This window comes from Catharus ustulatus, chromosome 13, assembly GCF_009819885.2.
Source record: "Catharus ustulatus isolate bCatUst1 chromosome 13, bCatUst1.pri.v2, whole genome shotgun sequence".
NCBI classification, from domain to species: domain Eukaryota; kingdom Metazoa; phylum Chordata; class Aves; order Passeriformes; family Turdidae; genus Catharus; species Catharus ustulatus.
Genome location: NC_046233.1, coordinates 9,611,429 through 9,638,132, shown reverse-complemented (window position 1 = coordinate 9,638,132; position 26,704 = coordinate 9,611,429). Strand labels below are relative to the sequence as shown.

The following is a 26,704-nucleotide window of genomic DNA, read 5'->3' as shown; positions in this document are numbered from 1 at the left end:
CCTCTGGCTCCTGCTTGGTTCCTGAGGATTTTAGATCTGAGCTCCCCCTGCGCATCTCAGGGTGACAGCATGGCCCTACTGGGGTGAGGCTGAGCGGGACTGAGACCCGGCCTGGTTGCACCCCCATGGTGTGACACACTCATCATGGCGGCGCCCGCTGCCCGCCACACTCATCATGGTGGCTCCGCGCCCGTTTCCCCCCCAAGATGGCAGCCCTGCCCGGCCAACCCGCCAGCGACCAAGATGGCCGCCCCAGAGCGCCGCGCGCGACATGGCGGACATCGGGGGCGTGGCTAGACGTCACTTCCGGTCGCGGCGGCGGCGGAAGCGGCGGCTGCGCTCCTATGGACATGGATGAGGATCGCCCGGGGGTGGCGGCGACGCTGCGGGCGCTGAACGGGGCCCTGGGGCGGCCCGCTGCGCTCTGGGTGAAGGAGAGCGGCGCCCGCAACCTGCGCCACCGGGATTTCCTGGCACCGCGGGCCGCGCTGAGCGCCGCCTTTCCTGGTGGGCAGGTAGGTCGCGGCGGCGTGGGCAGGCCTCGGTCGGGAGCGAGGATTTGCGGGAACTGTTTGATGGGACCGCGGGTAGAGCTGTTCTGTGCACGTGAGCACGGACCTCTCCTCGTCCTCCGCCCGCAGGTGCCCCCCGAGGTCGTGTCGGCGGTGCCGTCGCTGCGGGGCCCAGCAGTGCTGCCGCTGCGGGTTTGCCGGCAGACGCCGGCGGGGCTGGAGGTGCAGGTGCGGCGCCCTGAGGCCTTCCAGCGCCTGCTGGGGCCTCTGCCCGACCCCGCTTCCCCGGCGGCGGGGGGGCGGACGGGCTGCGTGGTGCTGCACTGCCCGGCCCTGCGCAGCCCCGCTGCCCTGCGGCCCCGCCACCTCCGCTCCGTTCTGGTGGCCGACCACCTGGCCCAGCTGCTGCGCGCCCAGGGGTGAGTGCCTCCGTCCCGTCCTGCTCTCGGCCCCTCGCCACAGGGCCTGCTGCTTCCAGCGTCTGCCTCGCCCTCTCTCGCAGGGTCAGCGTCCGCCTGGTCCCTGGCCTCAGCGAGGAGAGGAGCTGGGATGTCCTGCGGCAGCTCCGCATCTCCTGGCCCTCCGGCGGCTCGTCCCTCACTGACACCGTCTCGGCCTTGAAAGCAGCGCTGGGCCGGTGCCCCTGTGCTGCAGCCTGTGAGCAGGGGCTGGGCATAGCCGAGGATGTCATCTGTAAGGTGCACCTGAAGAGTTTCGTGGAGCAGCAGGGCTTGTTGGGCTACGACCCCAATCTAGATGTACTTCTTGGTGAGCCTTATACCTACAACAGCTCAGGTGTGGCAGTGGGAGTAGAATGAGTGCGAAGAAGCCCTGTTTCAGTTGTTTTTTAACAAAAATAAGGGGAGGGAGTGGACACAAATGGCTTTCCCTCTTGTTCCCCTTCAGCCTAGTTTGAGCCTAGGGCAGCCTGATGGTGTGGGGTGGAGAATCCCATGTCCCACTGTGTGTCCCTCCATCTTTCAGTGACAGAGGGGACACTGCGGTCCTTGGCTGAGCTGCAGGAAGCTGTTCTGCAGTGCCCAGTGAGTGACCCCATAGCACTGCCTGCCTCTTGATTCCCAAGTGTCCTTCCCTTCTGCCAGGCAATACGATTGAGCTCCCCTTGTGCTCTGCTGCAGGCCAAAGGCCAGAGCAGTTGCTGCAGCATCGTGCATGTGGTGAACTGTGAGGAGGAATTCCAACTGCAGCAGCTGGATGTGCTCTGGAGGATTTTGGATCTGGGAGCCCACACAACTTTGCAGGTGAGCAAGAGCAACCTCTGATCCTCCTCAGTGTGGCCCCCAGCATCCATCCTTGGCTCGTGACTAGGTTTCCAACAGGGCTGGATTTCACTCAGCCTCAGCCTCTCTGTCTTTCAGAAACACCTTGTCTGTGGGCCGGTGAAGGTAACCAACCCCTCCTCGCCCATTGGGGCAGACCAGTACTTCCAGTAAGTTGGTGTGCAAGGCACCTGCTGCTTTCTCTCCTGCTAAGGCTCCCTTTGGGCCAGCTCAGCCCACAGTGAGTGGCTCTGCCTGTGTTTCTCCCAGGCTCCGAAAGCGCCAGATGTACGAAGCCTCTGTGATGAAGTATGGGGAGCTTGCGCAAGGTGAGAGTTTGCTCTAGGGTTCTATGCATGGATGCTGCTCCATCCCATCTCTCCCATGAGTCCACAGCCAGGGGGGGTGCATCTCTGCAGGGTGCTCCTCCCCTCCAGGATCAAGCCAGGTGCTGCCCTTGCTTTGGGAAGGCATCTGAATATCCAGGGCACTGGCACAGAGCAGCTCCTTCTGATGGGAGCCAGGGCTGATGGTGTGGTGGTCCTCAGCTACGACCTGGTCCTGGCAGGGGTGTCCTGCCTGCATGCTGGGGATATCAGTACATGGGAATGGAGCACGCTGTGCATGATGGCACCTGCATTATTCACAGATGAGGCCTGGACAGAGGTGATTGATACCCTGACAGTGGCTGCCATCAGGTTTGAGTTGCTGAGCACTGCTCACCGGGGTCAGGTAGGACAGCAGCTTGCCTGGAGCCATGCCTGGCAGGTTGTGGGAACAGTGGAGTAGATCTGTGCTGAGCAGCCTGGATATGACTTCTCCCTGCCCTCAGATCACACTGGACCTGGAGAACAACAGCATCTCCACAAAGGGAACAAAGAGCGGTGCCTTTGTGATGTACAACTGTGCCCGACTGGCCACGCTCTTCAACGCCTTCCAGCAGGCTGTGGAGCAGGGTGAGCACCAGCCCCACCACCCTCCTCCCCAGCCACTCCTGGAGCCACAGGGCTTCTTTGGGCACAGCAGTCTCCCTGCTTTCCAGGCACATATCCACCACTGCCACCAGTGTCTGAACTGAACTTCTCCTGCCTCCGAGAAGAGGTGAGTGCTGAGAGGAGGAATGGGGGGATTTGTGCACCCTTGGCTCTGGTGATGGGTGCTACTGGCCCAGGAGGATCTGACACTGAGAAACATAATCCCTGCACAGGGCGAATGGCTCCTGCTCTTCAACTATCTCCTGCCCTTCCCTGAAGTCCTGCAGCAGGCAGCACAGCTGCCCCCACCCTCCAAGGGGATCCGTATCACTGCCAACACAGAGACAGTAAGTGCCATGTGTTATAGCATCCATGGATGCTGCTCCAGTAATCCCAGCCCAGGGCAAAGCTCTGTGCCAGCAGGTGCTGCCCATCTGTCCATCTGTGAGCAACACAGAGCCAGTACTGACAGAATAGATTGCAATGCCCCTGGGGCAGTTCCTGCTGTGCTTGGGGTGGGTGAGGACCCAAGACCAGCCAAAATTCACTGTGCCATGAGAATGTCTCTGCCTTGCAGGTGTGCAAGTTCCTGATCCAGCTCAGCATGGATTTTAGTTCCTACTACAACCGGGTGCACATCCTGGGGGTGAGTTAAGGTGTCCCAGCCTGCAGCCTTGTGGCCCTGCAGTCCTCTTGGGGCTGCACTGCACTTGGGGGGCAGCGGTGTGGGGAATGGTGCCAGCAGTGTGATGGCCCCCAGTCCCATCCTCCAAGGGTGCACAGGCAGCAATGCCAGCAGGGCCAGCCTGGTGAGGGGCAGATTGTCCACCAGCCCCTATCTGCCACATTTCTTCCTGCAGGAGCCATTCCCTCATCTCTTTGACCAGATGTTTGCACGTCTCCAGCTGCTGCGAGCAGTGAGGGATGTGTTCCACAGCGCACTGGCAACCCTGCACCTCCCTCCTCTCAGCCAGATCTGAGCCACCCCTGAAGAGCTGTACCATGGTGTGGCAGTCACCTACACACCACACATGGGGGAGAAGAGGGCACATTCTCCTGGCAGGGTGAGGGGCTGCCCCAGTGGTAGGCAAGGCCCAATTCAGCACCATGCAGGTGCTTCTCTTCCCATGGCCCAAGGGGTTTGGGGATTGGTCTCTGCTCTCTGCAGCTGTGTCCAGTGTGAGACATAGATGCCCCTCCACATCCACACAAGCAGAAGGGAAGAGGGCTCCTGTGGCACCCCAGAAGCTGGGGTGGGAGTGCTGGGGAGGTGGTACCAGGGACCAGTCACCACAAAGTCAGACAGATGCCAAGTTCAGTTTCCTCAAACTTTATTGAAGGGTGCTCCGTGCTGGCAGGGAGCTCCTGAGGTGCCAGGCCCCAGTACTGGGGTCCAATACAGTTGTTGCTGGACAAACAGTCTGTCTGACCTCAAGGTTGTCCTTCCTTCGATCTGATTGTCCTGGGTCTTGCTGCTGTGCAGGAACAACCCACCTGGCCTGAGGGGGAGTGGCATTTGTGGGCAGCCCAGCTACCCCTCATGGCACAGAGTGCTAACGGGGAGGATCAGCATCCCTGTGCATTTCAGCACCATCCTCAGCACCTCAGGGTCAGGACTGTCACACAGGGCCCTGTCCCAGGACATACTGGGCTGCAGCCCATCATGTGTCACACCACTGCCTGACTCTTCCTGGCCTCCTGCTGCTCTCAAGCTACCAGGGTCAGGCCATGTCCTCAGTGCCCTCCCAAGCAAGGTTCCTCTCTGAGCCCAAGACTGGAAAGCTGACATGGGTCCTTCACACCTCAGCAAACAAGAGCTGCTCTTGGGCAGTGGGGAGCAAGAACCCCACTTTTTTACTGCATGGGGAAGCCCCAGGCTTGTCCAGGAGGGCTCACATCTGCCTTCTTCCTAGAGACCACTGGCCTTGAGCACCACAACCATGGCATTGTGCTTCAAGGAGCCAAGTAAGCCTGTTCCCTCAGGACAGGACAGATGAGTGTGCAGGCAAGCAGGGACCTGGATGTGTCACACACCTGCCCCGTTACTGGGGAGCCTCTTGTGGAGGAAGTTTGGAGGAGGCTGTGCCACACAGCATCTCCAGGCCCTGCCCACAGAGCACACAGTAGTAGCACAGCTCGCCCCCAGCCTCCACCACCTCCCAGCAGTCCAGCTCGGCTAGGTCAGGCACATGGAAGAAGGTGGTGCTGAGGGGCACCAGCTCGCCTGGGCACAGCTTCCACAGCGTCAGGCGCTGGTCCACTGAGGCAGAGAGCAGCAGGTCCGGCTGCAGCACCCGGATTCCTGTCACATGGGCAGCATGGGCACAGGGCCTGGACACCCGCTCCAGGACCTGCAGGCACGTCTCTGCAATGGCTTCACCCCTGCCCAGGGCTACCTCCAGCAGGCAGACGTGGATGGAGCCATCATCACTGCCACTGGCCACCAGGTACCGTCCCTCGGGGGTCTCGCGGATGTGAAGGCTGTTCACGCCGTAGCTGTGGGCCATGATGGTGACCAGTGGGGCATCCAGAGCTGGGTAAACAGGCTCAGTCAGGAGAGCAACGCTCACCTTGGTCAGAGGGAGCACAAGAGCTGCTGAGCAGCAGCACTCACCCAAGGGCTGCATCTCTCCCTCTGCTTGCTGCAAGGCATCTGCCGCATTCATGATGGTGCTGGTGATGTTCCAAAAGGCAATGCTGCCATCAGTGGCTGCACTGCACAGGAGGTGCCTCCTAGAACAGGGGGTATAGGGGGAGTCTCTGGCTGCAGCCCTGAGCATCCCCACTGAGATCAATGGAAATGGCAGAACAGCCCCCAGGGATTAACTTCTCCCTTCCCTCTGCCTGCTGAGCTGCCATCCCTGCGAGGACAGACATTTCTCCCCATTCAGGGCTCACCTTTCCCCTCCTGCCCATGTGTGCAGGAACGCCTCCACCTTCAGCACACAGCGCTGGTGGTGAAATGACTCTGCCACCAGCACCAACTTCTGAGCAGCCTCCAGCAGCCCAAAGATCCTGTAATGGAGCAGAGGGCATTTGGCCGTGGGAGAGTAGGAGCTTCCAGCTCCACTGCCCCATTTCCCGCCACACACTGTCTTATGGCCAGCTCAGAGCAGGCCACATCCCATGGCAGCAAGCTCCTGTGTGGAGCCTGCTCTGCTGCCATCACCAGCTCCATTCTCCCTGTCAAGCCCCATGACGGCTCCTCACCGGACTGATCCATCACTGCAGGCAGCAGCCAGGAACTTCCAGGGAGTTGGCAGCTGCTTGGTGCTGGTCCCAGGCACAACTGACAGGGACATGTACCTGCAGCAAAGACACAACACTCACCAACACCTCTGTGGCTCCATGGAAACGGGTGTCCCAGGAGAGCAGCCCTGAGCCTTTCCATAATCAAAAGCCCCTTGAGGCCCACAGGGCACTGTACACCAGGAACCACACATGAAGCTACACTGGCCCTGTCTGCCTCAGCTGAACCTGAAGCTGCACAGAGCAGGTATTCCAGTGGAGGCTGTGGCAGTTCCCATCACCCTCCCACACTACGATCACTACTAACCCTGCTTTGGACAGTCCCTGAACCTCACCTTGTCTCTGGGTCCATCTTGACAAGCTTGTGCCTGTTCTTCTTCTTCTCCCAGTACTTGTCCAGCCGGTGGGAGGCCACATGGATGACCTGGCAGGCCACAGCACTCTCAGACGCTGCGTCCCCAGCACACAGCAGCCGGTAGCACTCAATCTGTGCGCGGCCGCCTGCAGAGAAGAGCAGGGCAGACAAGCCCTCATCACCAAAGCCCTCAGCTCCAGGTCCCATGGCGAATGCCAACGTCCTCACACTGGAAATGTGGTCACTGAGGCGGGCAAGGGGCACAGCTGCCCGAGAGTTCTCACTGAGCACCAGGACACAGGCTGTGGTGTCCTCACTGCCGGTGACAAACACGTTAACAGTGGCACGGCCAGGCACCTCCACGGCCCCCAGGCGCCGCACGCAGGTGATCTCCCGCCCGTGCAGGGATGGCAGCAGCACTTGCTGCTCGCAGGGCTTGGCCTCACAGTGGTACAGCATCACATCCCCAGACTTGACAAAGGCAAACACCTTGGCCAAGGGGCTGCTGCAGTAGCTCCAGGAGCGGTGCCCGCCCCCACAGGGGATGCAGTGGATGTTCTCACGAGTCCTGCTGCTCCACACCACAAAGTTGTCAGCGTGAAAGCCCAGCACAAGCAGGTCCCCATCCGAGGTGAAGTGCAGCTCCTCAATCCACTGGAGCCCTTTGCAGGGTCTGTGCTTCTGCAGGACCTCCAGCTGCCGGTCCCGCAGGCGGAGCTGGCGGTAGACACCATCCCGGCCCGTGCTGTAAATGCAGCCCCTGTGGATGGTCACCGAGGTAACTCCTGTCTTCCCGTGGAGTCCAAAGAGCACTGATAGTGAGGACTCAAGAGGAAGAGCCTCTTTGTTCAACAAGCAAGAGGGCTCCAACTCATTGCTGGAGTCCTCAGCAGCTGGGTCAGTGCCACCATTGACAATGCTGGTGTTTTCTGCAGCCCACCCCGAGGAGCTGCTGCAAGAGAAGAGGAGGAGGGAGCCCCGGCGGTCACCGCAGACCAGGAGCTCTTCTTGGGGCAGGAAAGTGGCACAGGTGTGCCAGCGTTGCTTGCAGGGGGGCAGCAGGTACCGACCCATGAGCTGCACCCAGGGTGCCTGCCCGGGGCGGTGGGTGACGTCCAGCCAGAGCATCTCCCCGTCGGGCCCGGAGGCCAGAAGGGCAGCAGCGGTGTCGGAGGGCAGTCCGGGACGGGGGGCCCAGCTCAGCCCGTGCACGGCCCCGTCGAACAGCTTGAGCTTGGCGGCGGCCCCGGGATGGCTTAAGGCGAAAAGGAGGAGGCGCCCGTTGCCGCTGGCCACGGCGCAGAGCGTCTCGTCCCGTCCGTGCAGCGGAGCGGCCGCCAGCACAGCGCGGGGCCCGCTGGCGCTGGGATGCAGCACCGGCGTCCAGCGCCCCTGAGCCACCTCGAATATCGCCAGCCCGCCCGCCTCGCCCAGCGCCAGCACCCGCCGCGGCCCCACCAGCAGCACGGTCCGCGGCCGCTCCGGGGCTCCCAGCGCCGCAACCCCGGGGCCCGCGTCCGCGGCCGCCCGCCGGGGCTGCCAGAGCCGGACGCCGCCGTCGTCGCCGCCCGTGGCCAAGCGGCCGCCGGCGGGGCGCAGGGCCAGGGCGCGCAGGGCCCCGCGGTGCCCGCGCCGCGCCCGCCGCACACCGCCGCCGCCGCCCCACTCCAGGCAGGCACCGTCCTCCCCGGCGCTGACCGGGAGCGGCCCCCGCAGCACCACGGCGGCCACTCGCCCCCCGTGCCCGTAGCACACCAGCAGGCAGGCGCCGGTCCCGTCCCCGATGCCCAACTCACCCACGGCCCAGAGCCGCACGCTGCGGTCTTCGGAGGCGGAGGCGAGCAGCCCCCGCGACGCCGCGTAGCAGAGCGCCAGCACCGCGCCCTGGTGTCCGCGCAACTGATACTGAGGGGACTTCGCCGCCGCCGCCCGCCACACCACCACGGCCCCCATCGCCGTGCCGGCCGCCAGCGCCAGCCGCGCCCAGCTCACCCCCGCCAGCACGGCGCAACGCAGGGCCCCAGCCCCGCCACAGCTCGCCTGCCGCAGCCAGCGCCCACCGCCCCGCCACTCGTAGAGCGCCACGGTCCCGCTGCCCAGCGCCAGCGCCAGCCGCCTGCCCGCCGCCCACCGCACCTCCCACACCCGCATCCCGAGATGGCGCGCGGCCCCGCCGCCGCACACCGCCAGCCGCGGCCCGCCGCCCGCTCCGCCGCGCCGCACCGCCAGCACTGCCAGCCAGCGTCCACCGAAGACCGCTACTCGCGCCGTCGGCCCGGGGCCCGGCTCGGCCCGCAGCCCCTGCACACTGGCCTCACGCAGCACGCTCCGCCGGCCCGCCGCCACCGCAGGCCCGCTGCCGCTCAGCCGAAACGCCACCACTTCCGGGCCTGTACCTGCGGGACACCACGTCAGCCGCCTCCGCCGCTGGTCTCGCCGCCCGCCCCGCCCCGGTCCCAGCGCTCACCCGCCAGCAGCACATCTCCCGCGAACTCCAGCGCTGTCACCGGCGCCACCAGCGCTACCGACTCCATCTTAGCCGCATCAACGCCGCCACCACTCCCCCCCCCAGCGCTCATTGGTCGAGTCCCACGTGCCACCGCCTTGCCCCCCTGCCTATTGGCCAGCCCCGCCGCCCCGCCCCCAGAGCACGCGGACGCGCCGCCCGTGTCTCCACGCTTTATTGGCACGCGACGCGGCCCCGCCCCCCCGCCCCGCGCGGGAAAAGGTCACGTGCGCGCTGCAGCATTCCCGGCACTACAGCTCCAGGTGAACCCCGCTGTAGGCCTTGTCCACTGTCCATTCGCCCGGGGCTCCGGCCCCGGCCCCCGCCTCAGACCCCGCAAAGCGCTCCATCTCCTGCTGGAACTGCTGCTGCCGCCGGCGGTTGGGGTCCACGTTGATCCAGTTGTTGGCGATCCACTTGGTGCCTTGGGTGACCAGGCAGCCACCGTGCAGAGCGAAGTCATCCAGCTCCCCCACCCAGCCTGCAGAGCAGAGCTCTGTTAGATGGTGGCAAAGGTGGGCAGGCACAGCTGGGACTGCACAGGGACACACAGCCAGCAAACACCAATGCCATCTCTCCTGCCTGCTCTACCTGCTTGGATTTGAGCTCAGATAAATTACAAGAGTTACTTTTCCTGGCACCCCTCCATCTTAGTGCCATCTCACCCTAGCACCTACAAGGACTTCATCAGGGCAGGCTTCCTGAGTGCAAAATGCCCACTGCCTTCATCTCTCTACTCAGCACAAGTGGCTCCCACAATCCAGATCACAGTGTCTGTTTTTCTCAGCTCTTCTGGAAAAAGGAAGGCTGGCATAGAAGAGACGGGTACTGCCACCAGAAGACCCTTGGAAGCCAGAGGCTTGCAGCCATTTTAGAGATTGCATTTCAGCAGTTCTAAATGACCTGTTTACAATGATCCTGTCGTTTTTCTGTGGCAGGCTTGCATCAGCAGCCACTTTCCATTTAGGAAGAAATTGCTCATAAAAACACAACAGGGGTCACAGGAGAGTGACGGTCTTGATATTATCACCCAACAGCCCAAACACTGGTTTTGTGACCTCCTCTGTGGATTTTCTAGAGATGGAAACATGGGCTGCTCTCAGGGGATCTGGGATGCTACACTCCTTCTTTCCACCACAGCTCAAAATCTGCCATGGAAACCCTCTGGAGCCACACTCACCAGCAGCCTTAAAGATTCATGTCAATTCCCAGCCTGTCAGGGAAAACTGTGCTGAGCTTCGTGACAAAAACAGCCCCAAGGACACATCATGGGGCTGCGGCTGAGCTACAAAGCAGGCATTGGCCCCGAGCGTGGCATGGGGTGGCCCATGTGTCCTCATGCTGCAGAGCTGATGGCTGTGCCTTTGTCTACCTCCCCTCCCCACCCCTTTGGGCAACACCACATCAGTGACACATTTTGAATTGCAGACCAAGTTCCAGCAGGAGTTTCAGCTTGCACAGCAGGATGGGAGGCAGCTGGTGATGGTGAGTGCAGCCAAGGTCTTTGTTTGCTAGCTAGTCCTGTCCCCCAAAGACATCAGGAGCCACTGACCTACTGCCTGTAAACAAAGGCCTTTCAGAGTCAGGAAGCTCCTACTCAGCTGTTGACAAAAAGACTCTACAGTTCCCACTAGCAGGCAGCTACCACCCTTTTTTTGGCTGTTCTTCGAGCTCCCAGATGCTGCAAGGAGATGATGGCTGTCACCTACTGCAGTCCCACTCCTCCCAAGAGCCCAGTTTTGAAGTGAGCCTGTACCTTCTCCATCTGACAGGTAGTTGTACCAGAAGACAGCAGTGCCTTGTTGAGGTTTCACTCTCAAATTGCCCTTGTCACAGTTTTTCCGCGTATCTCGTAGGTCAATGTCGTTCTGAATCAAAGACTGGAGAGAAACCACAGGGAATGTGTCACAAACAGGGCTGGAACAAGGCACACACACTGGGTTGTCCCTGCCCCTCAACGCTTGCCTGAGTATCCCACAGGATGGCTTAAAGTTGATGCAGGGGCTTTCATAACCCACCTGGAGCAGCCAGGTTCAGATCCCAGGAGGTTGATAACCTGTTTCTGAGTGCTGCCATTTCTTAACACATTGCCTGACACCTCACACCTCTGAGCAGGGAGACCTGAGCTGTGAAAGCCCTGTGCCTCCTCCCCTGTCCTCGGAGGATAAAGACTGTAAGTGGAGCACGGTTTCCCCAATGCTCTAGCTACAAATGCTAATGCACACCAACCCAGTGCACCAGACCCCTTCTGCAGCCACAATGAATGAAGACATTCCAAGAGGGACTGGGAATCCCTAGGAGTAACATGTAGGCAAGGTTCATTTACCATCTCTTCGTATGTCCTGTTATCAGCGATAGGAAAGACTGTTTCACCTCCCCCAGTCACATTGTTCAGGTAGAACAGCACGGTCACATACCTGCAAGACAGAGGCTGTCAGGAGACACACCCGGAGCAGGAGGAGGTGCACAGGGGCTCTCCATGCCCTGCCACTCCACCATAAATACAGTGATTTACAATGCTCTACACCATCAGCTTTTCTCCAAGAGTAACACAAAGACAACAAAGAAAACTCCTACCCAGAGTAGAGAGTATGTTTGTAGGCTCTGCTGGGGCAGGCTCATCTTGTGTGGACCTACAGGATTTGCCCACCTCCCCTTTAAAACCCCTTCATGCCAGTGAAGTCCTGAGCTGGTTTGTGAGCCCACAACCCAAGCACTGAGTCCCAGGCAAGATGAGGTGAGGTGAAATGGCTCTTGTCTAACGTGTTCAGGGGACAGCTTACCGGCAGGAGGTCTCAAAGGGAGCACTTTCATTGGCAACAAGCTTTGTGTGGCTACAGGCAGTCTCAGGGAACACGGGGCCACTGTCCATGTGGGCGTGGTAGTGCCCTCCTTGGTCGTACCGCACAACCTGGAGCGGCTCGCTGTGCTCCACGATCTCGGGGGGCAAGCGAGTCAGGCGCATTACCCTGGGGAAGAGCAGAGCAGGTGAGTGGAAATCCACCCTCACCCTAGTCAGCCACTACTCCCAAGCAGTGAATAAACCCAGAGAAAAAGAACCCCCTTCCCCAAAAGACCGGAGAGACGGATGGGCTGCAGTGAGCATGCCAAGAGACAACCAGGTCCTTATAGATCTGTTGGACCATCAGCATCGGCTCAGAAAACCCTCATCAAGGTTAAAAAAAAATCAAAACAAAACAGAAGGAAGCATCTCCAGCAGGACTGCTCTCAGGAAGACTCTGCTTGCTCAGCAAGATCCCTTCTGTGCATGTCCCTGGAGCCTTCATGTGGCATCTCATCACTTCTCTGGACTCCTGTACACCACCTACAGACCTCAGGGACAGTTAGGAAAGCACAGGCCCCCTGGTGAGAGTGAATGAGAGACTAGCTCTAGGAATAGTCTTGTCACCTAACTCACCTTTCCCTGTTGCCTTTTCAGCAGCCTCCCCCAGGGCAGAGGGGCACTGGAAGTGATCAAGGAGACTGGAGCCCTCCTGCTCTGGGATTTTTCCACTGCTACATCTGAGATCATCCCCAAGGCAAGCAGGTACGTCTTGAGACCTGCCAAAGAACACTCAGAGCTCTGAGAATCCGGACTGGTGAAGCCCTTGGGGCAGGTGCAAGGACAATGTGGCACCTGGGCAGGATGGCAAAGCCCCTGCAGGTGCTGCCTGGTCCCAGGGAGGACTAACAGACTCCTTCAGTGCTGTGTCTTCACATCCTCCTGACAGTGGCCAACTGGAGAATGTACAAGCAGAATGCCAATGCCTGTGTGTGCTGGCTAGCTGGCACAGAGAAGGTGGCAGCCACAGTCTGCTCTAATCAAGGCAATATGTGGCCCCATTTTCCCACTGGAATGCACTGAAGAAAAGGAGTGGCCAACAGCTGTTTTTCAGGCCTCAGGACAGATTTCACCCACCCACATTTTGGGTGAGGACCAGCACCACACGAACAAGCTGATCTCCAGCCGATTATCTGAAACTCACTACAACTACATGGTTTAGCCTTCATGCTGAGCTTCAGCTCTTCCCAGTACCAAATCTGAGATGAAGGGAAGGGTAAGAGGTTCTCCCATCTGCCATGAGCTACCCTACAATATGTGTGCTAGGAGGATTAAACTAACTCGACTAATTTAAGGTGAAGTCGTGCTTTTTAAAAAGTCAGCTCTGAACAGCAAAGACAGATTTCAGTGAAATGCATGAGTAACTAAAGCAAATGACAGTAACTGCTGGCACCCAGACAGCATTGGAAACAGGCAGTTTCTCCCAGTAAGCTCAGTTACTAATTAGAATGAATGATTTCATATACTGCCAAATCTTCCTGGTTTTATAGAGCTGTTCCCAAAAGTGAATGGAGATGCTGAAAGACTTGATTTTTCTTTTTCCCTTTCCACAGGACAATACAAATTCTTGTTCTAATGAAAACCTCCTCTCTCCATTTTTTGTCTGTGTTCATTGCTCTTTGTACTCCAAAGACTTTTCACACAATTAAGAAGTGTGAATATTAGCAAGTCTGCCACTGCCTATCCCAGCACACAGGTGATGCTTGTGCCTATCCAAACCCAACTTCCCCTCAGCTGCCTGGCCCTTACCTTTGCCGAATGGCTCTCATGACCTGGTGTGCCCCCTCGCCCTGGTACAGCCAGGTGTGCTGGCTGTTGCGCACCAAGTCACTCATCTTCACTTTCTGGCTTCCCATGTACTTGTGGAAATCACGGATATTCAACTGCTTGAACTCCTCCAAACTTAGCACACCTATGGGAACATAGGAAAAGCCACCTGACTCTGGTGCAGGTAATAGTTCTTGTGTCCTGTACTTGGAGAAACACCAGCTGAGGGCACTGCAGAAACTGCCTCCTCACACACACCCCACTCTGGGTCCACCACTGGGTGCACCCCTTCTGCCCATAGTCATGGGCTCCAGCAATGCTCTCACCTGCAGCACAGGACACAGAGCAACCTGCCAAAGTGAATTGTGCAGGGTCAGAACTGCGACAAGCAAAACACCATTTTAAACATTAAAAAGCTCCTGAAACACACAAATCAATACATCAAAAAAGAGAAACAGACACTACAGTTCTGATATACAGAAGAAAGTCTGTGCCACCCAATGTCTCGAGGTTATTAGATATTTAAATGAACATGTTTAAGGACTGAGTGGGACCTCAGACCACATTTTCTAGATGACCTTGCTGGGTAATTACAAAAAGCCACACCCAAAACAAGCAGTATATTGTTCTGCATTTGTGTAATAGCAAAACATAAATGAGGAATGCATGACAGTATGGTCTTGCGTAAATAGAAATAACAGGAAAGAAAGGGGTATAAAGCAGTTTCTCCTAAAACAGGTATTTCTTGTTTACAGTCAACTGGAATCAGCAAGGGATGGACTCTTGCCTTTGTCAGCTTCAGGAAAATCCTCACATTCGTTGTTTCCTCTTTCTGGAGAAGGGAATCCTTGCACAGGTCCCTGATACCAGCATGCAGTGCACTGCCCTGGGCTGCCCAGCACACACCATGAGCTGGGAGAGCAGCTCACTCAGGCAGCAAACCCAGTACTGCTGGGTACCAGCTCTGCTCCCTGGGCACCAGCACCCCCTGGCAGGAGGAAGGACTGGCCACAAGGGTCAGTCAGGGACAGTTTCACAGGTGCCATGTCCTCAGGTCATTACTAAATGATCCACTGTTATTATTCCTAGTGTCTCTCTATCCCCACTTCCCCTTACTCCCCCCTGTCTTTGATGACGCAGTGCCACATCCAGGTTGTGACCTGGTCTCTCAGTGTCATGTACCAATCTAACAAAAAGGGAAGCAACACTCTGGAAGCAAGGTTCTGCCAATAGCCCTTTAACAGGACCTTTCATTTGTTAATGTCCAGAATGGTGGAAAAGCCACTGAGGACTCAGTCATACCCCTGCCAAGAATGCCACCAGCCTGGATGAGAGTTACACAGGGTGCCCTCCGGATATTTACGCATTCACACTGCTACTGCTTCAACTCCAAAGCAGCTCCTCCTGGGCAGCTCTCAATGCCAGGTCACTGGAAGAGAGTGTGGAGAGTCTGTGCATTCACTTAATTTGATTAGGAAATGGAGTGTTGCTTAATTGAGGCCACTCTAATTAGAGCAGCAGAGGTTAGAGTGTATGTCCGGACCAGCAGGAGCCCTTGGGAGACTGGGGGCAGGAGGGGCAGAAGTGGCCTCATGGAATACAGAGAGGTTGTGTGGCAGAGAGAAGGGTCAGCACCAAAGGCTGACAGATGAGATCACCCTCACCTCCACTTATTCCACTCTCCCCTCACAGTGACATGGGTTTCTTGGCCTGCTGCAAAAGTCTCCCTGAAAACAGGAGGGCATGCAATGTGTGTCTGAATATCTGCATCCCAGATAACAAGAGCTCTGTGGTCAGAACCTGAGCGGTCTCTCAGACCAGGAGAGAAGAAGCACAGCCCTAAGATCCTGTTACAGCAGGGCATGAACCAAGGCAGGTCTGACAGGAGAGAGGGAATGCAGAGTTGTAGTCTGGTCCTGCTCCAGCAAGATCCAAACCCAGGTAGTGGGACCAGTTAGCCACTAGAGTGGTGATTCAGGGGCAGGAGTGCTGCAGTAAGAGGCTTACCCTGCATTTACTTCCCTCAGAAGGTGTCTAGGGCAGTCCAGTGCTACTTCCCTTCAAAGGATTCAGCTAGAGGAAAAGGCCTGGGCAGGGACATGGCTCTTGCTCTCCCCCACCTGGCTGTGCAAGGTGTCCAAGGTGCTGAGAGTGAAGGGATTCCCATGGAGCTGCTCTTACCATTCCCATCAGGATCAGCTTTGACCGCTGTGTACATCTCCCGGATGTTTTCGGGGGTCATCCACCTGCCGTTCCCAAGTCGAGTATGGGTCAACACCTGAAATTCATAAATGGATCAAAAAAACCCACTGGTTTCTTGCACTCCTGAGACCCTACAGATTCCCTGCATGAGGCCTGGCAGGATCTCCTCTACAGCACATCAGCCAGACAGGCGTTGGCACATTTCTGCACAAAGACGATTGCAGTGAGAATCATCTGGCAGCCACACACGGAGTGTTGCTCATGAGTGCTGTTATTTTCAGTTTAGGTCATGGCAAATGACTGCTGGGACTTGGTTAACCAGCCCTGAGGTGGAGAGAGCACAGCTTTCTCTTGAAGGGAAAGTAAAGCTATTGATGATAAAAGTGAATGCTTTTACTTGTCCAAGGTGAGGGCTTGGAACAAAGTTCCTCCCTTCAACGTGTACAGAGAAATGCAGAAGCCTGAACAGCTCTCAGCAGGCTCTCAACTTCAGAGAAAGGAGCCTTGCCATGGGCTGTCACTGACACAGCTCCCCATACTCCAGAGCACTCGTGGTGCACAGGATAGTTCAGACTCCCAGCTTCACCTGAAATGGAAGCCTGAGGAAGGACACACCTGAACTGTCAGTACTTGCCCTGATGCACCCTGCCATACAGGACAAAGGTGCTGAAGAGCTGTGGACAAGAGGCTTATTATCCCCCTTGGCTCATCAATAGGTGTGGCTTTGCTGGGGCTTGTGAATTCACACAGTAAGTTCCCCACAAGCAGCACAAAGCAGGGCCTATGTGACAAACTCACTTCCCAGCACACAGCAAGAGGCAAGAACCCACAGCACAGGAACATTTTATCCAGCATATTGAAAACACACAGTCCTGCCAAGGACTGTTGCTGCCCCCCAATAGCATGACAACTGCTGCACATTGCCCCAGAAACTTCCATTCTGAAGGTCAGCACAAATTTTGAGGCACAAAATTAAGCAAATTGTGACCAGTATATCCTGGGGTCTGGCCCCACCCAAGCACATGAGTAACCGAGAGAGCACTTGATGAGGGGATGTGCCAGAGGGTCCCCAGCAAATCTTCCCCAGTCTATCCCACACTCTACCTCTTTGAGCTGCAGCTGCCCATCCTGATTGTGATCCAGCAGATTGAAAATGTCCATCTGGCTGATTTCGATCATTTCCATGGCTTCCTCATAGTCCTCTGTTGGTAGGATCTGGCTCTTCTGTAGTCCCTTCAGCTTTGCCAGATGGACAATGAGCTTGCACTCCTCCTCTGTCAGGAAGTCAGGGATTTCTGCAGCAAAAGTGTGAGCAGCAACAGAGACTGAGGAACTGTTATAGTGGGATCCTATGCTGGTGGCAGGACACTCAGGAAAAAAAAATCAAAAGACATAGGGGGGAAATTTAGGAACTGTCTAAGTTTGGGCATTCAAAAATATCCACCCTTCTATCAGAGGGGCTCTCAAAGAGTATACACCACACACCTGAGCTGCTGGAGGCAGGTATTTTTATAGCAGCAGTTCCTAAATGTTTGGATCCTGGGGTCAAGCCCTTAAACTCTCTCACAGACACCACAATGGACAAAGGAGTGAACAAACACGTGCATATCACTGCATATTACCATTTCAAAGGTGCCATGTGGATCACAGTCTGGGAACTGCTGCTTTACTGGAAGGGGGGCCAAAAATCTTTACAGTGGGCAGTGGTGATGGCCAGGGTTTCAGACATCCTTGCTCTCACGTGGAGAGGATGCACTTTGCACTAAACCAAATCCCTTTCACAGAAGCATGACACAGTGCTCTACTATGAAACTCAAACAGAAAGGAGAAAAAAATTCTAACTTACTCCCACTCATTCTCTTTATCCCCCACTAAAAATGGTCTTCAAATGCAGTATTAAAGAGGAAAATACTAGACATGGAAGATGCTAGGCTCCATATCCAGGTATCTCCAGCCTTCCTTTGCAGCACAAACCCAGCAGCAATCAGGCAATCCCATGCAATTAAAGTGCAGAGAAATCCACCAATGACCATGAGGCTAGGAGACTTCTAACTGCATGGTACACTGGGCATGCACTTGGAAAGGTCCCATTCCAGAGCACAGCTGCACAGCGGCAGATTGAGAGGATTCTTCTGGCTGGTGTCTGTCACAGCTATGGTGACCTTGTTACCAGCTGCTGACACTTTTGAAAAGGGAAGGAAAAACCACCTATGCAGGACAGATTAAGTGCTCCTAGACCCAAGGTCCTGCTCTCCAAATTGCAGCTCCCTAGAGCTCCTGCAGGTATGTGCCAAGGACACATTATAGATCAACTACAGCAGCAATCCTCAAATGGAGGGAAAAAAATTAATTACTTTCATGACCTGAAATCAACCCTATCGGCTCAGGCTGTCAATAAACAGTTGGTTTCCTGCTAAGCACAGACCAGAACCAGCCCTGTAGAAAATGAGCTGCTCCTGGGAAGCCCCAGGAACACAATGCAGCCAGCTGTATCCCTAACACACTCCAAGGAAACAATTTCCGCCACAGGCAGCACAGGGTCCTTGTGCCAGAGGATGCTTCAGAGCTGGAGCTTCTACTGACCAGTCTGAACCTCATGGCACCACACCAGGTCCAAATGAACCACTGTGCACTGGCAACCAATGCCCCCAGTATTTCCAGTTCCTCAAACTGGGCTACAATAATGATGGCTTATGGAACCTTAATTACATGCTGGAGGAAGGACAATTCCACTCTTCAGTGGTAGTAACGGGATTTCAGAATGAAGTAGGAATTCTGTTAACCGCAAAGCATGTGGTCATGCAGGTTGCAAGGTGAGGGGGTTTCCAGCTGAGCGCTGCCAATCCCATCTGCAAACAACTTGGCTCCACAGCTGCAAATTAGTTCCTCTCTGCCCCCAGCTCTCTGAAACAGTTAACTTGTGGCTGTGAGACCATCCTATCTCCCTGCCTGTTCAACAATAGATCCGGCTAAACAAATGCCTCCTAATTGACTTTAAGCAACACTTGATTGCTTTTACAAAAAACAAAAGAGAGGAAAACATTAGGGTTTATGAAATAATGACTAATCCTGGAGCAAGAGAAAGGGGATGGGTTGGAGCACTGGTGTCAAACAGAGATTCAATCTTGGCTGAAAGAGCCCCAAGACACATGGGCCAAGTCATTCATCCCTCCCCAACTGCCCTCATTTCCACACCTGCTGATCTAAGCCAAACCCCTGCTAAAATACAAACAATCGGGGCCGCTGGCAAATGAAAATTGGAGCATTGTCTTCCCCATGAGGGCTCTGAAAGGGCCGAACTTAATGAGGATGGATTGACAAAGAGGTGGCTCGTAGGCTATAAAAGGCATTCCACAGTCAGGAGCAGCTCAGTCTGGGGTGTGCTGTCGGTTCACTTGCTCCAAGCATGGCCATGTCCCCTCGCAGGCACCCCTCGAGGCTGGGTGGCCCGTGGCTCCTGGGTCTCCTGGCACGCCTGCTGCTCTGGGGCTCTCCAGGCGCCTGGGCGAGCTACCTGAGGAGATCCTCCAGCTGCATGCCCATCCCACACCGCATGGCCCTGTGCTACGATATCGGCTACTCCGAGATGAGGATTCCCAACCTGCTGGAGCATGAGACCATGACAGAAGTTATCCAGCAGTCTTCCAGCTGGCTGCCCTTGCTGGCCCGTGAATGCCACCCAGATGCTAGGATTTTCCTCTGCTCCCTATTTGCACCGATCTGCTTGGACAGGTAAGATGCTTTTATGAATTATTTCAGCTGTAACAGTTAAGTCCCTGCAGGAGCACAACTCCTGAGAGAAAATCCATTCTGTGTGATCTGAGCAGCCCCCAAAAAGCAGTGCTGCTGCTCTTGGCAAGGGACAATTGGATTACTCAGCAGGGAACATCCCTCTGAAAGCGAAACATGAACATTTCATATCACAGCAGACATATGTTCCCTCTTTGGGATTCTTCTGCTCTCTCACCCCAGGCACTGCTGCCACATGCCCTGGCCAGCCCCTCATACCCTGCAGTAGCTGCTGGCACACATCTCCCACCTCCTGTGCAGCCCCTCACCACAGCTCCTGTCCTGAACACAGTTTCTCAATTTCCCAACTGTTTCCCAACAGTTCCAGCAGCAGAAACAAATCCCCAGTTTTGAGGTGCAGTTCTCAAAGTACAGAGCTGCTACGGAAATTTGGTGTGTAATCAGGCACCTGTAAAGGTAATCAGTCTTTACACAACTAGATAAGATCCCTAAGGAGGTGAAGGGCTTCTGGCAGCTTGCCTCACCCCTCTTGTCCTCAGAAATTCCTTGCTTGCTTGCATGAATGTTCAAAAAAAAGTCAAAGATCCCCAAATTGCCTGCTAACCCTTCAACACAGCCCTGTGCAGCAGCAGTGGTGCTAGGGCTCGACCCTCAGCCTCTTGCCAGGCACAGAGAGGCACTGAATACCCATCCCCTCCCCAGGCTCATCTATCCCTGCCGCAGCCTCTGCGAAGCCGTCAAGAGAAGCTGTGCGCCCGTCATGGCTTGTTACGGCTACCCCTGGCCCGAAATCCTGAACTGCAACAAGTTCCCTGCAGATCACGAGCTGTGCATTGCAGCAGTCTCCATGGATGAAAATTCCTCAAGCAGGAGAAGTAAGAGGTTTTTTCTTCATGTATTTTCCCATAAGTAACACTGAAAGCTCAAAAGGATGATCCTATGACTTGTTTCTACTCTGTATATTTCTGGTTTTAAGCTGTGTTTAAAAAAAAAAAAAAATACAAATTCTAGTTTTGTTCTCTCTGGGAACTGTGTCTAGAAAATTAGCATAACATTGACTGTGGCTTGTTCCTCTCTCTGCTGTATTCATTAGCTCCCTGGGTGCCATCAGACCCCGCAGGGTTTGGGGCAGGGGGAAGGAAAGGCTGCAAAGCCTCTGGCCCAGGCACAGTGGGAGAGCTCATGGAGTGCAGACTCCCAGCAGCGAGATGTGCTGCCAGCAGAGCTATGGAGCTGCAGCCCCGATCTTTCAGCTGTGTCTAGGGCTTAAAAACATGCAAAAAGAAATGTTTTGCAAGCCTTCTCTCTAAACATTAGAAACATCATGAAGGGACATGAGCCTCTGCAGACATGAGTTACACAGGAAAAAAGTCTGTCTGAAGGACTCAATTAACACCCAGATACTGATGAACGCTGGGGGAGATTCAAGAGCAGTTAAGGGGAGAACAGACATTTCAACAACATCATTTCAGCATCACTGGATGGAGTCTGGCTATACCACTGGAAACTTTGCTGTTTCATCCAAATTAGGAGATCTTCATTAAGCATTTTCTGTGCTGCTTTAACATGCAGCAACACACACAAGCCTGAACAAAGCACGACAAGCGGGATCTGCCCCAGTCACAGGAAGGAGAGTCTAACATTTCTCACCTTGCCTGTCTCAGGTATCTCTCCAGGGCCTTGGTAGCTCAGGAAGAAGCTATACTAGGAAACAGCAAGCCACCACTTGCAGATCTCAAAATTTCATTGTGTCTTTTCCAGTGAAGCTTGACAAGGGTGTTATAACTTAATTTCTCTTGCAGCAGTGCCCCGAGCCAGCTGCAAGGACTGTGAGCTTGAGGAGGCCAGCACTGCCAGGGAGATCCTAGAAAGCCTCTGTGCAAATGATTTTGGTGAGTACTCTCCTTCTCCTCTCAATTGCTGCCATTCCCTCCAGCAGCCAGGCAGTGGCATAGACAGAAAATAGCTTTGCCATAACATACTGACTTGGAGAAACTGCAGCTTTTACAGCAGATCCCTGGGATTTTCAGTTTCCACCTTAGCTATGAGGTGTCAGGAGGACCCAGCTGACCCAGACCTGATTTATTTCTGATTTATTTCTGCGGGCTCTGATTTGGTTTTGGTCTGTGACTGCTAAAAACAAGGAGCACTCTAGTTTTCTCTTACAAACAAGCATTTCAATCAATGCCTATAAGAATCTTTAGCAAATTCCATGCCAGCTACTTTAAACTTTTAAACTGGTTCTGCTCAATCAGATGGCAGGCGTTTTCAAGATACTGTCCTGGATTCAGGCACACATACAGAAAAATAAAGATACTTTCAATAAAAGAAAAAAGTTGCAAACCCCAAGCAGCTGTCAGTCATGTCACTTCCTGAAATCCCTGCTCAGAGAAAAGTAAAGTAATTTGCACAAGACCAGGACTTTTATGTATCTGCTTGCTTGTGCCCATGATTCCTCCAGGGTTTCTGCAGTGGTGCTGATAAATCTTTGCCACTCTTAAAAGGGAAATTGAGATTGAGAATTGAGAAGGATTGAGAAGGAGGTCTTTTCTCCCAGGTAACAAGAGCAGGTAACAAAGGCCTCAAGTTGCAATGGAGAGGTTCAGATTGGGTAATAGGAAATATTTCTTCACCGAAATAATTATCAAGCACTGGAACGGGCTGCCCAGGGAAGGGCTTGAGTCACCATCCCTGAAGGTTTTTGAAAGACATGTAGATGTGGCACTTGAGGACATGGTTTAGTGGTGAACTTGGCAGTACTGGGATAGTGGTTGAATTTGATCTTTGAGGTATTTTCCAGTCTAAATAATTTTGTGATTCTAAGAATAGTGTTCAGTACTGGAAACTAACCTCAAATGAGAACTTTTATAATTTCACTGCAATTGCAAAAGCTTGGACAGATACCTCCCCACATTACAGAGACAGCAGAGAAGCCTTGGGCTGGCTCTGTCTTGAAGTAGGTGAGAGCTATGAAGAGCAAACAGAACTCACAGCTCTTTTTCCAACCCCTGCAGCAGTGAAAATCCGAATCCTGAGGAAGAACACCACCACCAGCATCTCGGACTTTGACCTGGACCCCTCCAAGGTGGAGGTGCTGAAGCATGGCCCGCTCCTCAGAACTGAAATCCCTGCCAGGCTCCAGCAGTGGCTGGACATAGATGCCACCTGCGCCCACAACATCATGAGAGGCACTCAGGCAGGGGTCTTCGTTGTAAGTGGTGAAGTACAGAGTGACAAAGTGGTGGTGAACAAGGCCTATGCCTGGCAGAAGAGGAACAGGAACCTGCACCAGGCAGTGCGGAGGTGGAAACATCACCGCTGCCCTGAACAGGCGGGATGGAAGGTCTGAAAAATCTCAATTCCAGCAATAAGAAACTGCTCCCTTCCCTATGGCTAGAAAACTCCTTTCCCTGGCAGTTGGTGTTTTGGAGATGTACAGTCATATTTATAGGTGATTTGAAGCAGTCATAGTGCACAGATAGGGCTTCACTACAGATCACTCTTTCACCAAGACAGAACTTAAGGATGCAGGTTTAACATGCTCCTCTCACAAGGCTCTGTAGATCCAGGACATGCTATGTTCAGCTTTGTGTAGGATCCAACATCACAACCAAACTTAACTATGCAGGTGAGGACAAATTAGAAGAAACTTTAACAACAGTTCCTTCTAGTTCTCATTATCAGAGCTGGTATTTCAGATTCATTATTTGACCCTGTGACATTGATGCTGTACAAGTGCCTGCTTGCTTTCTGTCCAGAGATTACATGAAAGTCTCCCTGACTGCAAAGTGATACTTTTTATGTAATGGAGCAAATATTTACTCTTGAACAGTCTGAGGTAAACTAACGGGGAGAGGAACCCACCCCAGCCATGCCCAGCCCTGTAAAAACTGCATGCTGAACTTTGTTCGAGTCAGGCTGTCCCTTCAGCTTCCTGCACTGAGAGTTGATGAGCATCCACACACACAAAGGAAACAGCCATTCTCAAGCAGGAAAGGCACAGAGCAGATAGCTGAGGGTTTCTATGTAACAGGGAAAACTATTTTTCAACATCACAAATTCAGTGTGGATCAGAAGATTCTGGTAGGGGGGATATTGCAAGAACCTTGAGAAAAGCAGAGCATGAATGAGACATCAGCTGTTCAAAGTTCTGCTTTGGTGAACAGCAACTGTGCTCGGGACTGGGAGGTATTGCAGTTTTGATATGGGAGCAGGGGAGAAACCTTCCACAGCTGCCTGGCCTTCCTCCACCTGTACAGAAGGAATATAGAAAATATGGGAAACCTTAGCCTCACCAAGTTCTCTGCAGCTCACTCTCTCACCCAAGCAGGACTGTCACTCCCTGCAGGGCTCCACACTGTGCTCCAGACCACAGAGCAGAAAACAGCAAATCCCCAAATGAGAAACAAGTCGGATTTCTACTGCCTAACAAAGCACTGTCCATGCAAAGTTCTCTATATTGGTTTAAACCTGTGGCTGAAATTTAAAAAAAAAAAAAAAATTGGAAAAAACAGCCTTTGGGAGGAATGCTTTCTGCCTTGTTGGTGATGCCGTGCAGAGACAGCCGGTGTGCTGGAGACACATCGGTCTGCTGGAGACACATTGCCTCCCCGTGTTCACAAGGAGCACCAACAACCCACGCTGCGGGCTCCTCCTCACACTGCTGTGGGCTGAAACAAGCGCTCAGACACGCATACTGCAATTCAGCTGCGCCCTGACATTTGTGCAGTGATTACTTCTCTTCCCCGAGGCTCAGAAGAAAAACACAGCCAAATTTCCTATCTTTATTCCTGCCCCCTGTCTTGTCTTAGAAACTGCTGCCCAATCCACAGAATCTGCTGTCAGGTGGTCCCTGCAATGGCAGTATCTTCTCAACAGACCGCGTTTGGAAAACAGAACACATAAAAGCTCTGAAGGTTGAAAAGGCTTTGTCTGATTTGTTTTCCATTAGCAGGGCTATTTGATTATTAGTGTTTCCCAACTGAAAACTGCACAGATGGTCTGACTTACAAGCTTTAGAAATGATGCCTTGTAGCCAGAGGGGGAAAAAAATAGGGCAGGGATTTTTTCATAGCTCCATAAAATATGCCTGGGGTTCCATGCAGATGTGACTTACCCACAACTAAAACCCAAACCTACAGTTTCCCTACGGTGCCCAGACCATGTTCTGAAGCCCAGAGAACACATTAAATCATTAATGAGTGTCTGCTGCTGTGGTCCCACTGCAGCCTGCTCTGCTGAAAGCAAAGATGACAGACCAGGCTCTGTTTCCTTAAATTGGCTCTCGTATGCTGCAGCACTTCATGTTAAATCCCCAGAAACTCAAGAGTCTTTGCTAAGGGCTTCTGTATTTACCAAACACAACCAAGTTAAACACTTCCACTAATTTAAGCAACAGAGATGCAATGAATTAAGTTTTTTTAAACCAGTTGAATTAGGCTGGTACTGCTTGCATAGATAGAGAAGTCTCTGGAAGTCTTTTAAAGCCAGAGCTGGCTCCTGGCAGGTTCATCTGGGAGATAAGAACTGTCCTGTAACTTGCAGTTTCTAAATAAGGGAATTCTTATCGGAGGACAAAGGAGAAGAGACTCATGGCATCTCAAATGGTGAATGTCTCACTGTGATGGCATCCTCAGGGAGCAAAACTTCCCTTAAAACCAATGGAGGTGCTGGAACAAGAAGCTAAAAATTGCAGGATTGCTGCCAGGACAAACCTGCCTTTTATCATTTTCAGCACCTTCCTTGCAGGCCAGGACCAACTCTCACTTCAGCAGTACTAGAAAGGCAGGGAAAGAGGAAACAGGAGTTTTCTTGAATGAAAGCCAAAACAATTGCTTCAGACCATGGATCTGGTAATGGCATCAATTTTGTGATTCAGTGGGGTTATCAGTTCCAGGTTGGTGTGTCTGTTTAGTGAATGTCAGACAGAAATCCACTAAGAAATTAATGGTGAGGTTTCCGCGTATACAATCTATTTGGAATCAGAACAAATCCCTCAATTTATATTATTGAGAAAGCATCTGAAAGACTCCCTATGCTATCTTTTTAGAAACAACAGGTTTCCTCTGACTTTGAAATAGTAGGAATTTTGTAATGATTGATTCCCCCTCCTCAAATTATTTACCATATTGTCAGTGGCTTTTCAGAACACAGAGCTCAATTAGTGACACTTGACTAGTGACAGCAAAACATCACAGAAAGGTAAAGAAGATCTCAAAACATCTGAAATACAGATGTTGTGTAGCAAAAATAAAGATAAATCTAGAACAGGATACAAAATGGTGGAAGACTTTAAATCTATCAATTCGCCTGTTACTCATTTTCTTAGTGACGAAGCATCAATACTAAATTGCTTTTTCATAATTTATTAACAGAAGTTTGGGTATCTCTTCTCCTTTCCTTATACTGAGCAGTTTCTTCAAGGTTCTTGCCAGTGATCTGCTGTCCATTCCTAGTATTTTACAGAGAATCTGAAAAATCTGGAAAGGTTAACCTTCCAAATTCTTCAAAGTGGGCCATCCAGAATACGTAACCTCTGCGAATTTTGCATCAACATACCTTAAACGATACCGCGCTGTTTAGCGCAGCCCCAAGGAACAGCAGCACAGGGAGGTGATGCCAACACGCGGGAAGTCATTTTCCCCCGAGTGGGTGTAAGCCAGCGGCGGGTGTCAGACAGACAGACAGACAGGCACACACACACCGCTCCGCTGCCAGGGCAGAAACCCCCCCGCTACCGGCGTGCCCGGCCCCGACAGCAGCTGCCCCGGCGGGGCCGGTACTCACCGAACAGGAGCGGCTTGAGGCTGAGGGTGCGCACAGAGTGGGCCCTGCCGGGCACCAGCTCCACCCGCTGCGTGTGGCCCACCTGCGGGGAGAGCAGCGGTCAGCGCTCAGCCGTCAGCAGCCCCGGCCCCGGCCCCCGGTCGCGGCCTTGCCTTGATGCCCTCGAGGCGCGGGAGGGCGCGGGCGGGCGGCGGCGGCGGCGGCGCAGGGGCAGCGGGCGGCCCGCCGGGCTCGCCGGCGCTGAGGTGCACGAAGAGCAGCAGCCCCAGGACGTTGAGGACATAGAGGTGAGCGAAGACCATGAGGACGAGGAAGTAAGGGCGGGAGCAGACGGGCCGCGGGCGGCCCCCCGGCGGGCCGGGCAGCGGGGGCCCCTCGGCCGGCGCCTCCGCCGCCGCCATCGCCCCGGCCCGGCCGGCCCCGCGTCACCACGGCAACGGCCCGGGCGCTGCGTCACCGCGGGGCGGGACAGCGGGCGGGG

The 26,704-nt window shown here is 54.3% G+C and overlaps 4 protein-coding genes across 5 annotated transcripts; 2 read left to right on the top strand and 2 right to left on the bottom strand.

The window, feature by feature from the left end:
- Window positions 1–79: 79 nt before the first annotated feature.
- On the top strand, window positions 80–4,188 carry DALRD3 (DALR anticodon binding domain containing 3). The gene is made up of 13 exons (XM_033071701.2): window positions 80–515; window positions 642–931; window positions 1,015–1,280; window positions 1,497–1,555; window positions 1,652–1,774; window positions 1,892–1,962; window positions 2,063–2,121; window positions 2,442–2,524; window positions 2,625–2,748; window positions 2,835–2,893; window positions 3,000–3,113; window positions 3,344–3,412; window positions 3,627–4,188. Exons 1-13 carry the CDS (start codon window positions 207–209, stop codon window positions 3,744–3,746), a joined length of 1,746 nt encoding a protein of 581 aa, XP_032927592.1. The 5' UTR covers window positions 80–206; the 3' UTR covers window positions 3,747–4,188.
- On the bottom strand, window positions 4,081–8,949 carry WDR6 (WD repeat domain 6). Its single transcript, XM_033071848.1, has 6 exons — window positions 8,838–8,949; window positions 6,351–8,766; window positions 5,977–6,072; window positions 5,665–5,781; window positions 5,381–5,499; window positions 4,081–5,299 (listed from the first exon to the last, which is right to left on the bottom strand). The coding sequence occupies exons 1-6, from the start codon at window positions 8,947–8,949 to the stop codon at window positions 4,809–4,811; spliced, it is 3,351 nt and encodes a 1,116-aa protein (XP_032927739.1). The 3' UTR covers window positions 4,081–4,808.
- Window positions 8,950–9,035: 86 nt separating this feature from the next.
- P4HTM (prolyl 4-hydroxylase, transmembrane) lies at window positions 9,036–26,624 on the bottom strand. Its single transcript, XM_033071847.1, has 9 exons — window positions 26,376–26,624; window positions 26,224–26,305; window positions 16,792–16,982; window positions 15,667–15,763; window positions 13,468–13,630; window positions 11,660–11,845; window positions 11,203–11,293; window positions 10,633–10,756; window positions 9,036–9,357 (listed from the first exon to the last, which is right to left on the bottom strand). Exons 1-9 carry the CDS (start codon window positions 26,622–26,624, stop codon window positions 9,128–9,130), a joined length of 1,413 nt encoding a protein of 470 aa, XP_032927738.1. The 3' UTR covers window positions 9,036–9,127.
- LOC117002448 (secreted frizzled-related protein 5-like) lies at window positions 16,989–26,217 on the top strand. 2 transcript variants are annotated; one of them, XM_033071566.1, is made up of 4 exons: window positions 16,989–19,419; window positions 20,140–20,312; window positions 21,243–21,329; window positions 22,452–26,217. In XM_033071566.1, exons 1-4 carry the CDS (start codon window positions 19,094–19,096, stop codon window positions 22,784–22,786), a joined length of 921 nt encoding a protein of 306 aa, XP_032927457.1. In that variant the 5' UTR covers window positions 16,989–19,093; the 3' UTR covers window positions 22,787–26,217. The 2 variants fall into 2 exon arrangements, with proteins under 2 accessions (XP_032927457.1, XP_032927455.1); XM_033071564.1 differs by having other exon boundaries at window positions 21,240–21,329.
- Window positions 26,625–26,704: the final 80 nt, after the last annotated feature.

What these genes read in the sequence shown, in the direction of transcription:
- WDR6 (XM_033071848.1), bottom strand. Translation starts at nt 8,949, where the DNA reads ATGAGCGCTGGGGGGGGGAGTGGTGGCGGCGTTGATGCGGCTAAGATG. An exon ending in GGGAGATGTGCTGCTGGCGG is followed by an intron (nt 8,767 to 8,837) that starts GTGAGCGCTGGG and finishes GGTGTCCCGCAG; the next exon opens with GTACAGGCCCGGAAGTGGTG. An exon ending in AAGATGGACCCAGAGACAAG is followed by an intron (nt 6,073 to 6,350) that starts GTGAGGTTCAGG and finishes TCTTTGCTGCAG; the next exon opens with GTACATGTCCCTGTCAGTTG.
- LOC117002448 (XM_033071564.1), top strand. Translation starts at nt 19,094, where the DNA reads ATGGCCATGTCCCCTCGCAGGCACCCCTCGAGGCTGGGTGGCCCGTGG. An exon ending in GCACCGATCTGCTTGGACAG is followed by an intron (nt 19,420 to 20,139) that starts GTAAGATGCTTT and finishes TCCCCTCCCCAG; the next exon opens with GCTCATCTATCCCTGCCGCA. An exon ending in CCTCTGTGCAAATGATTTTG is followed by an intron (nt 21,330 to 22,451) that starts GTGAGTACTCTC and finishes CAACCCCTGCAG; the next exon opens with CAGTGAAAATCCGAATCCTG.
- DALRD3 (XM_033071701.2), top strand. Translation starts at nt 207, where the DNA reads ATGGCAGCCCTGCCCGGCCAACCCGCCAGCGACCAAGATGGCCGCCCC. An exon ending in CAGCTGCTGCGCGCCCAGGG is followed by an intron (nt 932 to 1,014) that starts GTGAGTGCCTCC and finishes CCTCTCTCGCAG; the next exon opens with GGTCAGCGTCCGCCTGGTCC. An exon ending in CAATCTAGATGTACTTCTTG is followed by an intron (nt 1,281 to 1,496) that starts GTGAGCCTTATA and finishes TCCATCTTTCAG; the next exon opens with TGACAGAGGGGACACTGCGG.
- P4HTM (XM_033071847.1), bottom strand. Translation starts at nt 26,624, where the DNA reads ATGGCGGCGGCGGAGGCGCCGGCCGAGGGGCCCCCGCTGCCCGGCCCG. An exon ending in CCTCAAGCCGCTCCTGTTCG is followed by an intron (nt 16,983 to 26,223) that starts GTGAGTACCGGC and finishes CTTTTGCTGCAG; the next exon opens with AAATCCCTGACTTCCTGACA. An exon ending in ATGAGAGCCATTCGGCAAAG is followed by an intron (nt 11,846 to 13,467) that starts GTAAGGGCCAGG and finishes GCTCTTCCCCAG; the next exon opens with GGTAATGCGCCTGACTCGCT.